Source organism: Artibeus jamaicensis, unplaced genomic scaffold, assembly GCF_021234435.1.
Source record: "Artibeus jamaicensis isolate MK-2021 breed Jamaican fruit bat unplaced genomic scaffold, CSHL_Jam_final contig_391, whole genome shotgun sequence".
Taxonomy (NCBI): Eukaryota; Metazoa; Chordata; class Mammalia; order Chiroptera; family Phyllostomidae; genus Artibeus; species Artibeus jamaicensis.
This window is the reverse complement of record NW_026521814.1, coordinates 29028924-29040949: the sequence shown is the minus strand read 5'-3', so window position 1 is coordinate 29040949 and position 12026 is coordinate 29028924. Positions and strand designations below refer to the sequence as shown.

At 43.7% G+C, this 12026-nt stretch overlaps 1 protein-coding gene across 2 annotated transcripts in view; it reads right to left on the bottom strand.

The window, feature by feature from the left end:
* Positions 1 to 1184: 1184 nt before the first annotated feature.
* CCDC150 (coiled-coil domain containing 150) overlaps positions 1185 to 12026 on the bottom strand; it is a 72686-nt gene continuing 61844 nt past the window's right edge. The window contains exons 18-26 of one of the 2 annotated variants that reach the window (XM_037167020.2): positions 11025 to 11118; positions 9840 to 10009; positions 8772 to 8898; positions 5438 to 5632; positions 4995 to 5063; positions 4746 to 4907; positions 3685 to 3771; positions 1577 to 1696; positions 1185 to 1298 (exon numbers count right to left, since the gene is read on the bottom strand). In XM_037167020.2, coding sequence (XP_037022915.2) covers positions 1185 to 1298; positions 1577 to 1696; positions 3685 to 3771; positions 4746 to 4907; positions 4995 to 5063; positions 5438 to 5632; positions 8772 to 8898; positions 9840 to 10009; positions 11025 to 11118 — 1138 coding nt within the window. The remainder of the gene's footprint in view (positions 1299 to 1576; positions 1697 to 3684; positions 3772 to 4745; positions 4908 to 4994; positions 5064 to 5437; positions 5633 to 8771; positions 8899 to 9839; positions 10010 to 11024; positions 11119 to 12026) is intronic. The other variant, XM_037167019.2, reaches the window with a different exon arrangement.

Here is a 12026-nt window from a genome sequence, read left to right as displayed (position 1 = left end):
CCTTAGGTAGTTTCCTTAGGTGTACGTGCTGGCCAGAACTCAGCGGAATGCTCAGAGGACTCTGGGCATCTCAGGAATGCCCTTTGTGTGGCTCTCTCCCCTCTGGCACTCCAGCAGCCTCTGTGTCCCTGGACTCTGGACTGTGGGTCCGGCTCCTTGACTCAGGAACCACCCGGCTCCACCCTGATTTTCCTTCTGTGGGACTCTCTCGAGGCTGTGAGCTGGAACAATTGGATGACTCCTCTTATCCGTTCCCTTTCTCTCAGGGACCACTGTTCTTTGTGCCATGATGTCCAGTGCCTTAGAAACCACTGTTTCATACTTGGTTGGGTGTTCTTTCAGTTTCAGGTGGAAGTGGATGCCCACAACCGAAGCTAGTATGCTATGCAATAGGCACTCTAAAAATACTACAGAAACACTTTTACTTGGGATTGGCAAATCGGCACAGTAAATATGCAGTTCTAACTATACGCTTTCCTAGAAACGATCACCAATTTAACTCCGTAAGTCGCTTTTCTGAAGCTAGTGTGTTGTACTACAGCCAATCTAAAAAATGCAGGAAGGTATGTTACGCAGGCCCAGGGCAGGTAGCTCAGTTGGTCAGAGTCTCCTGGGGTGGTGCAGGCTGCTGTACTGAGTAATCTTATCTGTGTTTATAGCTTCCCTGGCATATTTACAATCTCTCATACATTACATAAGTAAAAAGATATTAGTCTTATTAAAGATGCACTGGAAATTACCCAGCATAGAAGGGTATAAGTTGAAAACACAGTGGAAGAATTTTTACCATTTACAGGTGATTCTGTTTCCAAAAATTATCTCCTGGATGTCAGACTGGGAGAGTGCACGGAAACAAAACATCGTTTAGTTGCTGTGTCATAAAGTATCTTTCTCAGTAAATGCTTTTGATAAACTACTTAGAAAAACAGCAGGTATCATGCAACAGCATCTGCTATTGTGCAACAAATTAATGTAAATTTATTGGGTGGAAAATAGGGAAAGAAAAAGATAGGGTGGTTCTCTATTGATATCAGAATTCATAAAAGGATAAACTCGGGTCCGAGATCTTCAGCCCACACCAAAGAGTTCGTGTTCCGACGACCGTGGAAACAGGTGAGCCCTGGGTGCTGGGCTCGGGGGATCGTGCGGTGTAGCTACAGTCCCAGCTCCTCCTGTCATGGACGTCACTTTCTCTCTAGATCAGGATACTTCTTGGGCACAAGTCTAAGATTCTGTTTGCTCTCCCACCGATGTAGAACGGACTGGTTGGACATGACATTGCGCCTTTTCGCCTGGTCCTGTTGGAGAGAAACACACCTAACACTGTTCAAAACCAACTGCAGAGCCGTGGGCCTCTTTCGTCTTCACATCATTTATTCAGCAAGGGAGGTGGTTCTAGTCTGGACAGCTTGGGGCAGGTAGAACTTTTAAGGCAAAAATTTAGTTCATTGCTTTCCTTGCAGTAGTTCAAAGAAATCTACAGAGTAGTAAAGAGGATAGCTGGATGAAGACAAAACTTCTACAATTAGAAATCTGAGAATTGCTTAAGACAGCCACGTCTAACTGAATGCCCTACCTCTTCCCGCCACCTGTTTTCCCGGGGAAGCCTCTGTAACCGGTTTTTTGTCAGCTCAAGTTGTAGGCCATCGAACCTGCACTTGAACCAGCGGTGAGCTTCTTCCAGGTTCGCTGTTATCTGAACATATAAATGTTATCATTAAAAGTTACAACAAACAGTTCAAGTTTTTTCGTGTATTAGTTCAAGAGACTTTTTACCGAAGTATTAAAGACCCAAATTCTGACTGGAAGGTTCTTGCAACCTATTTGCATAATTCGCATCCTATAAATGAGAGTAATTTCTGAACATGGAGCTTAAGATGAAGGCAGGCCTGCTGCTTCTTATGTCTTTGGCAGTATTTCCTGGATGTGAACACAGGTAAGACAGAATCCAGGAGAAAAATAAGAATAAAAGTACAAAAAAAAAAAGAATAAAAGTACAAGACAACACTGAAAATGAGAATGGTAGTTCAAACCACATTTTGAATTTTATTTTCTAAGACTAAATAATTCTGCAAAGTCCCTAAACTGTGAAGGCAGGATTTTTCTGTTGTGCTTTATGAAAAAATTGAATGAATTAATTAAAAACTGGACCAGCCTACTATATAAGCTGTATTCTTTTTATTTCCTTTATCATAAAAATTCCTTACACTTTACTGAGCTCATGCCAGCACACATTTCCAAATTATCTTTGATAGACCTGAACAGTCCCTCTAAGAGTCTGTTTTTGAAGAAGAACTGGAGTCGGTGTTCATTTATTTGACGGGTATTTGCGGAGGGCTAGTATATGCCCGGCACTTTTCTAAGTGGGATTTTCTATTTGGGATTCTTTGGTGTCTGAAGGGAGAGCTAACAGATGTTTATTTTATGTGAAGTATGCTTCAAAACAGGTCCAGAACACACCCTCCAGAACACACCACAGTAAAACGACTGGTTTCCCCCCTTTGATTACTTAAACTTTGTGACGGCATTTCTGGTTTTTGATTCTGAAGCCCGAGGGAGTGGCATTTTCTCTCAGCCCCAAGTGCAGGGGCTCTGTCTAGCGCACCCTGCATCTCCATTGCCTGGCACCTGCCATATACAGGTCCTCAATAAATGTGCTACCAGGTCCTCGTCCCCCATTAGCCAGGTCGCAGTACAGCTATGACATAGTGAGATGAGAAAGTAGAGCTCCCCTTGTTACGTAACTTTTAGAAAGCTACAACGCTATCTTCCAGGTCTGTCTGTACATCCTGCCCCCTAATCTAGACCAAGCCCGACGTTTCTCCAGCACTTTTACCAGCAGTGGAGAGAAAGATGCTTGAAATGGCATCGTGCATCCTGTCTCCTCCTGCACGGGGAATGAGAGGACAGCTGACATTCACTGAAACTTACTGTGAGCCATCTATCAGAAAAACGGAGTCGGAGGCCTGGACTTCCTGACTCATGAACATGGGAACTGATGAGTTAACGTAACTGCGCCTTCCTTAAGGGCACAGCAGGTGTCACCGCTGGCATTCAAACTCGGGCTTGTCACAGTCCGTATTTTCTTAACATACCAGGTGATAGTCATATTGCCCTGTGATTTAATAGCTATAAAAGGGAAATACCTTGGCCAATTGATAGCAACATCACCATAATCCCTTAAACTCACTAAAGATTCTATTTCCTTTTCTAGAAAATAGAGGAGGTTGTAGTAGAATGATTTCAAAGATCTGTTCCAGCTCTAAAAATGTATGACTATAAATGCCTTAAAAAACAAATTAAAAAATTAACAGGGCCTACTTTACACTTCCATTTATTGACTGAACAAAGAGCTTCCACTTTCACGTCAAACAATAATGCGTTAAAATCCACACGTGGCTGGTCTTGCCGTCTGCTGGTCTTCCTCCCTCCTGCGGGGAGGGACGTGGGCGCCAGGGTCTGCCAGTACTTCAGCAGTCTAGTGTCTCTTGTCAGGACACACAATCGTGGTGTGAAAGTGATTTCTTCTTTATAACAGAGCCTATACTTAGTAAGCTGCTGGTTCTTGCCTGTCGTGCTCCTGATGACTATGCTAACGAAGGAGTTTGCACTCATGCGCGTGCTTCAAGGTGGCTCTGTCTGAAGAAACTCGTCTAATTCTCTATGTCCGTGGTTCTGGCTCACCTGTTCTGATTCCACGCTGGCTTCTTTCAGTTTACTCTCTGTCACCTCTTTACATTTCTTCAGGTGTCTGACAGTTTCTTCCAATTCCTGAAAACGTGACCCAAACAGTTTACAAAGTCCCAATGTATCTCACTGAACAAAAAGCTTCAATATTGCTAGTAAGTGAGCAACCAAATTATGAAACCATGACTGGGGACATCTAACCTCAGGTGCTACCCAAATACAAGGTAGGCCGGTAATTTTCAGTTTACCTACCATGTACATATGTGCTTATGATTACATATTTTGATTTTGATTTATGATTTTGATCTGTTTCTCCTGAAAGAATGATTAACATTGCCTTCCGAATTGGAGGGATACTTTTCACAGCAGAGAGTCTCTTTGGAAGCCAGAGCTTGATGATCTGATAAAGGTCCCTTTTCAGGGATAAAATGTCATGCTTTTCATTAGGTTGGGAACAGATAAAAGTCCTGTAACAGCAACGGGTGCATATGAGCTACAGGAAGAACCAGAGGGGTGTAAAGTCCCCGGAAAACCATGAAATTCAGTTCACAAATCTTACTTAGTAACTACTACTTTGCATATGTGAGTTTTAGCTGTTCTTTTTAATTTTTTTGAATATTTATTTTTAGAGGGAGGGGAAGGGAGAGAGAAAGAGAGGGAGAGAGTAACTGATGTGAGAGAGAAACACTGATTGGCTGCCTCTGGTACGCACCCGACGGGGGACGGAACTCACGACCCAGGCATGTGCCCTGACAAGGAATCGAACCTGTGACCTTTTGGTCTGCAGGGCGATGCCCAACCAACTGAACCACACCAGTCAGGACAGTTTTAGCTGTTCATTTTAAAAAGCGTATCGTTTTTGTTAAGTTAAACATTGAGAACATGTGCCACAGTTGAAGCTATAGGCTACTTCCTAGATACTATGATTCTAAGAACTTAGTGAAGATAACTTGTAACTTTGTCTATAGGATCTAGAAAATTGAGGCGCTCCGTGCTGGGCGTTTTGGCACACGTTGCCTGCTGATAGGCTGTACGGTGACTCTCAGGAGACCGTTTACCTGGCACCGATCCTCCAGCTTCTGCCTGATATTCCGCTCCGCCTCCAGCCGCAGCTCTTGCTGTTTGCTCCGTGCTGAGGTGTCGTACTGGCTCCGGGCCAACATCTGCATCTCTTTCTGTAGGTTATTCATTTCAGATACAAATTTCTGGATGCTCAACGACTGGCAGGGCACAAAGAGGGGAAGCAGTTGGTGTCCCAGTTCAGGATTTTATGTGAATGGTAAACATAGTCTGTGGAAATCATCTACCTGTTCATAGTTTTTTTTCTGATATTGATCCTTAATTAGCTCCATTTGCCTCAATTCTGATTCTATTTGCTGAAAGTAAATGTGGAAATAGCACAGATCAGTGGAGTGGCTCGCTCTTTGCCCATAGGGTGACAAAGAGTCCCACACAGGATCCACAGTTAACAGTTCCTCCTGGGCTTGCCTTCCCACCCGGACCACTGACCCTGACAGAGCAAAGTCCTGCACAGCCCCGTGGGAGAGTCAGATTTGGAGCTGGAACCAGACACTGGCAGCTACCGAGAAACCAAACATTTACACGGCACTGTCTGGGCTGCAAAAAGAGGCAGTCCCCCCAGGCAATCTGCCAGCTGCCCGGGTGAGGCTGTAACTCCCAAAGAACTGCCTGCCTGGGTCTTCGTCAGTTACTGAGGAAGTGAGGGGAGACATACGGTTTCTCATACAACCTTCATCCTCTCTACATTCTGAGCATTATTCGCCTTAGCCGACAAGTGGAGCTTAATTTGCGCCTTTTGATTCTTTATTTTCTCCTTGCTGCTGTTCAGTAGCTTTTCTAGCTCCGTAAGTTTCTGCCGCAGCTCTCGGTTGGTACGGGACACTTCCACTGATCGGAAATTGGCTTCATCAAGGGCTTTCTTCAGCTGTGGAACACGAGGGAAAATTAGAACAATTTTACCTTCCATTTAGTGAGAGAAGTGTATGTGTGTAGCTTTTTCCCTGTATTTTGTTTTCTTTAAACCTTTCTTTTAAAAGGGAGGGTGAGGCAATAATAATGTCCGAATAAGTAGATTAGCGGAGGAACACTCCAAGTGATTTTCAAAATTTTTAACACTAAAGAACACAATCTTTCTTACGACAGATAAATAATGTAAATATAAGTTCAACATCTGCTCTTTTCAGAGCATAGATTTGGGGTCAGACTGAAGTTCAAATTTCAGCTCACCAATTACTAATTTTGGGTGAATTTTACTAACTTCCCTAAGACTCAGGTTTATCACTGAAAAAGAGTGTGAAGAGCCTATTTCATAGGATTCCCCTGACAGTTAAATGAGACCAGGTACTGCAGGAACGAGGAGCCTGGCACGGACTTGCGGGTGACCACAACCTGCTTTAAGTGTTTCTCTTCCTGTCTGTCACTTGTGACCCCATGTCTGGAGAAGTGAAAATAAATTATATGGTAGTCTATGTAAATATATGTTGTTTATTGACTATCACTGCATGTATTTTTATAATACTGCCTTTTGTTTTTAAAGAAACTTGCCTGGTGGAAAAACAGAATAGCGATTACTGCCTGTTGAAAAACAAGACAACAGGCCCAAAATGGAGTCACTTATGCTCTGTCACCAGGCTGAGACTAATTACAGTTTCAGTTCTCTCAGAAACGGACTCTTGAAGCTGTCAATCAGAGTCACCCGATCAACACTAGCTGGATAATCTTCCTGGTAGACAGACCCCCGTTATAACCCTAAAAGACAGTAACTTTGCAATGACCACCTGCTTTTTAGCCAAGTATAAATTCCTCGTTTCTGCTCTCTTCTCATTTTGTATAGCTCCTTGTAACTTTCCATCTGCTAGATTGGATGTTGCCAATTCGAACTGACCTCAAATCAACTTTTAAAAGATAAACTAAGGCACATTAAACTTTTTAACAGTTCTGATGTCAGAAGAAGGAACTGAAGGAGACTCCTGATAGCCCCCAGGAACAATAAGCAACCAGGCGAAGTTACCCACGAGCCCCTGAGCTCCCTGGTTTCTCGATGTGGCTGGAGGTTGGAGGCCCAGGTGGGCCCCTCTCCGATCCCAGCTCTGCAGCTTTTGCGCTACGAGCTTCCCGACTTGACCGCACCATTGCTTTTTTCCAGACTGGGTCCCACTTAAGCTGGACTTGAGTCCAGGATGAGGCCTCAGGTGACTGAAACTTTGTTTAAAGCCTGAACAAGCAAGTTAACCTTACCAAAGCTAATCCTGAATCACTTTTAGCTAGATAAGCTCATCTGTTTACAAGGTGCTACAAAGAAAAAGGGGTCTCAGCCTAGCACTCACCATAAAGGGCAGAGGGAAGAATTATGTTTCCTCCTCTATGGCTTCTGGTGACAAGGATGAGACCCGCTGGGACTGCCCACTCACTTCAGAGCCTACAGACAGGATCCTGGGAAAAGGGGCAGAAGCTGGAACTAGGTGGGAATTCTTAACCGAAGCCCACTATCCCAGATCTCTACCTGTGGTGCCCGCTTTAAGAGAATGTGAAATTTCACATTGTCCCTTCCTTTCCAAATTCAGATTGGTCGGCAAAAAACATCTGTAGGAATGGGATCCTTGCACTGCTTTCAGGGAACCACTGGTGGTTAACCCTGTCTCACCAGGGATGGCTACTGCCTCCCTGTTTGTCTCCTGTTGTGTCCCGAGACCTGGGCCCGGCACCTGTCCGGGTGGGGCTCGCACTGTGCAGCTGCAGAGAAATGTGGCTTCCGCTCTACTCGCGGCTCACGGGGCGGCAGGGATGTTGTGCTCCCTCTGCCGCTGGGCTTAGCGCCTGCTGCCAGGTCTCACGGGAACTACCCCAACTCTTTCTTTCTTTTGGTGGCTCTGGATTTTGGGAGGATGGTATCTTTTGCGCCTTTTGGGGGGATATTTACTACTTGTCCCATCCTGGCTGAAATGTGGCAAAATATGTGAAAGGTACACTGTAATTACTAAATGCACCAAATTTGGCAGATTAAAAACCAGCATCCCCAACCAAGTCTTAGAATTATTTTAATTCCTCCCTCCCCTTTCTTTGCTCATGATACAACATTTAGTGTCTGTCTTGATGTTCTTTTCTACTGAAATGACTGTTTTAACTATTCTCTATTTTCAATAGAACTACTTTGCTTAGACCTAGCCATTTAAAGTCCAAAGCAACTGTTCTAGCTTTCTTGAGCCTCTGAGCCTCTAGTTCCTCTTTTCTTCTCACTCTTGCCTACCCTCCACTGCTCTAAGACCAGCCTTCCTAAAATTGTGACCATACCCTTACCTCCACCTGCCCCAGCCCTATCTTTCTCAGAAACCCACAGCACTCCACTTCTGCCTAAGAGTCCCCAGCCAACATTCTGGTAAGTCAAGGCCCTGGCTGGTCCCATCCAGGCCAGCCACTCTTTCTCAGCCCTTCCCCAGTCTCTGCTCTGATCAAGAAAGGGATACATCCTTTTCATTCGCTCACACACCCTGCTCATTGTTACTAAATTTTGTTCACCCTCTCACATTGGGCATCTGTCAGCTCCTCCAGTCTCAGTCCAGCTTCCCTCCTTCTATCACCCAACTAGCCTATAAAATAAGCTTTTCCTAACTTTAAATCCATTCAAAATTGTACACAGCCTCTAGCTGAGGAAAGTCCTCTGATGTTTTCACTGTCTCGTGTGAAGAGTGGAGATCACTACTAAACAAGGGTCACTCGGCAGGGACCGTGTGTCTTCTGCTTTCACCCGTGCCTCTCGGGATGCCGGTGAAGCGAAGTGAGGAGACGGCTGGTTTGATATGTATCTCTGATGACAGTCTCCTTAGTCCTCCCTCCCACTCAGTTATCCCTCTCTGATGGAAAAACTCTCATCAAGGCTTCCTTCACTGGGCAGGGAATTGTACACAAGAAACTTTGTGTCAGTTTACAAATAGCACAGAGAGGGCTTGACTGCATCCGGCTTGCTGGTTGGTCAAGGGGGATTAAGAAGAGCCAAAGAATAACTGCACCAATAGCCAGTTCAGGTCTTAAAAGGCCTTCAGCTAGAGAGGAACCTGACTCCATACCTCGGCCACCTCCCGCTGTGTCGCCTTCTTTGCAGTGTCTCTCTCAGTCTGAAACTGCTTCCTTAGAGTTTCCATGCGTTCAGCATGCAGTTCTGCTTCCATTTTAGACTCCTCAGCCATCTGTTCTCTGTTTTGAAAAAGACAGATGATAATCACTTTTAGAAGGTGAGGATGTAAGAAAGACCTGGAGGGGAATTTGCAACTTTCCAAAAGGTGAGTGATTAATAAATGTGATCAGTCACCAGAGGAACCTCACTGATGTGGAGCTCATTAAAAGGAGGAAAGAAAACATTACCTGTAGCATTAAAAAAAAGTTACTCAATATAAAGTGACCCAACTAAAGAGCAAAACACATACTCTTGTTTTAACCAATAATGAACGGTCTTGAGCCAGCAACACTACCCCAGAATATAAAATTTGCAGAGATCACAAATACGAAAAATACCTTTTCTGCTTTAGCTTATACCTGCCTCCTGTGTCCACATGTTCACCACCCGAAAGGAATAAAGACCTGTGCACACACTGCATTTCCCTTGGGAATACACTTCCATGGAATGTTACTGACATCTAAGTCATATTTACCTACATACAGTTTAAGACAAAACTTGAGTGGCTTCACCTGAACTCGATGGGTTTGACCTGACCAATCTGAGGCCAAAACTGACAACAATGGTTTAGCATCTGCTTAGATGGAGTCACCCCACCCCTGGACGGGAACAGCCCATCCAGGCTCCTGGTACTCCTTTTCCAGTTCATGCTTTTAGAGGACACACAGGCTTTTGATAGACAAGGTCTGGCAGAAACATGCAAGTGTCCCTCCTAACCAGTATCTGTTCAATTTTGGTTTAATCTTTGTGTGGAGGAGAAGCTGATACTACGTGAGTTGATCATGAGCACACCCAGACAGCTAATATCTGCGGCTGCTCCACTAGTCCTGGCTCCCTGACATGGCTCGGAGGGGAGTACTATTCAGTAGGAGGAAAGGGTTTAAAACAGTTTATGTGAAAAAGCCAAACTTCCTCTCCCACAGGCTCTTCCCTGATTTCATTATGACTATACTGCCCTTACTTAAAGGTTTCTAAATTCTGTAGCTCAAGTTCTTTTTTCTCCAGTTTCTCCTGGACATGGTCAAGCTTTGTTTGCAGATGATTATTTGTCTGGAGAGCCTGCTCCAGGCTCATTGCCAGCTTCCGGTTGTCTTCTCTAGTTACGTCCAGAGCTTTCTGTAGAGGCTCCATCTGAAAGAGAGAAGAGGGTTTTTCACTCCACCATAACAGATGCAGAAAGTCTGCAACACTGTACAGTCACTCCTCCTACATCATCAAGTGCCGCTGAAACAATAATTAGTTGGAAACAGAACCAGGAATCTCTCCAGATGCCTGCAATATATATGTGAGGACTATTGTAAATATCTCTTTGGAGACTCCCAGAAGGCAATGGGAAGGGCATGCTCCACTGGTCACTAGAGGGCTGTGGAAAATAAAGCCAACTTCATTTATTCTAATTTTTAAATGTTTATAGTAGTTAAATTACCTCTCCTGATCCTGTGACCTTCTGGTGTCATTGTCTACAGAGATAAGAACTGGCAACTACATCTTGTATATCCTTCCAGGAAAAAAATTTATTCATATAAACTATCCATGTGTATTTTATATACATGCTTATGTGTAGATATTTTCACACGTGCATACACCTGTGAGCACACGCGAGTATGTGTGTCCTTCTAGTAGTGGGCTCACTCTAGCTAGTTTTTTTTAAAAAAACTGATTTTAGAGAGGGAGCAAAAGGGGGTGGGGGGGGAGAGAGAGAGAGAAACATCGACTTGTTGTTCCATTTATTCATGCATTCATTGGTTGATTCTTATATGTGCCCTGACCAGGGATCAAACCCACAACCTTGGCGTATGGGGACAACATTCTAACCAACTGAGCTACCCTGCCAGGGCTCTAGCTGCTTCTGACTGAGGGTAGAGTTGTTCTCCAAGCCCTTTAACTTCTTCAATCAGTTATGCATTAATAAATGAAAAGAATGTGAGCCATGTAAGACAAAAAGCATTAGGCATAACTTTTGTCCTGGTTTCCTAATAAATGATTACGACTACACACCCATTTCCTATCCGTAAATATGTCACTGTCCAAAACTCAGACTTGAGTGAAAAGGAAATTTACCTGATTGTTTTACTCCATTTTCCCAAAACAGCAGCATCCCAAATAAAACCAACTAACAGTGTCATTAACAACAGCCCGGCTGTACCTCACTGCTGTGCTGAGCATCCACGACGAGCACCCTGGCCTGCCACTGGTCCACCTCCGCCTCCAGCTTCTGCACTCTCTGCTGACTCAGAGCCCTACAAGTGCGAGCACAGGGAGAGGGGCTGGAGACAAGAGTCATCTAGGAATGATGCTACTGGGAGTCACAGGGCACTTTCCTTCCAAGCTCCTCCTACAAATGGCATATGTAGTAAGTTACAGATGCTCAAAATATCTGCGAGTTGTCAGGTGACAATTAGTAGCTTCAGCTCCTGGTTAAGAAATGAAGACTCCTGTGAACTAAAAACTTGTGCCATCTATGGGACAAGTCTGACTGGATACATTTAGCCAGAGATTTTCAACCAGTGTGCCACAAGCATTTTTAAAACACCCAATACCTGACTATTTAGTCAGAGACACTGACTTCTTTTCCTTTAGGTTGTCAAATGAAAAAATGACAACAGCCAGCACAATAGCTGTCCAGTATGAATGAATCAAAATTATACCTATTATTTTTCAAATCAGAAAAAATAGAATATAATTTTTGGTATGGTACAGGATTTTAATAATTAGTTTATGTGTGCCATGAGGTGAAAAAAGGTTGAAAATTGCTGCATTATGCTATCCAATACATGTCAAAAAGCAACAGGCTGGTAATTTATAATATTATATAATATATAATTACTATACATTTTTACATTCATGAATACATATTGATTGATATATATATTCACTGACTATTCACTGAATATATACAGGGTCTGGTACAAATAATGCCTCTTTTTATTACATAAAAGTCTTTTATTACAAAATCATAAGCATGTTAATTAATCTGTAACATAACAATATCACACTCCGGCACACCACATGACATTTTAGGTGACATGTTCAGACTGCTGTCCATCTCATGTGAGATATTCACGTACGCCACCACCCACACTCAATGGCATTACTTCTGCCAGACCTCATATATATATTTGCTGATCACACACACACACACACACAC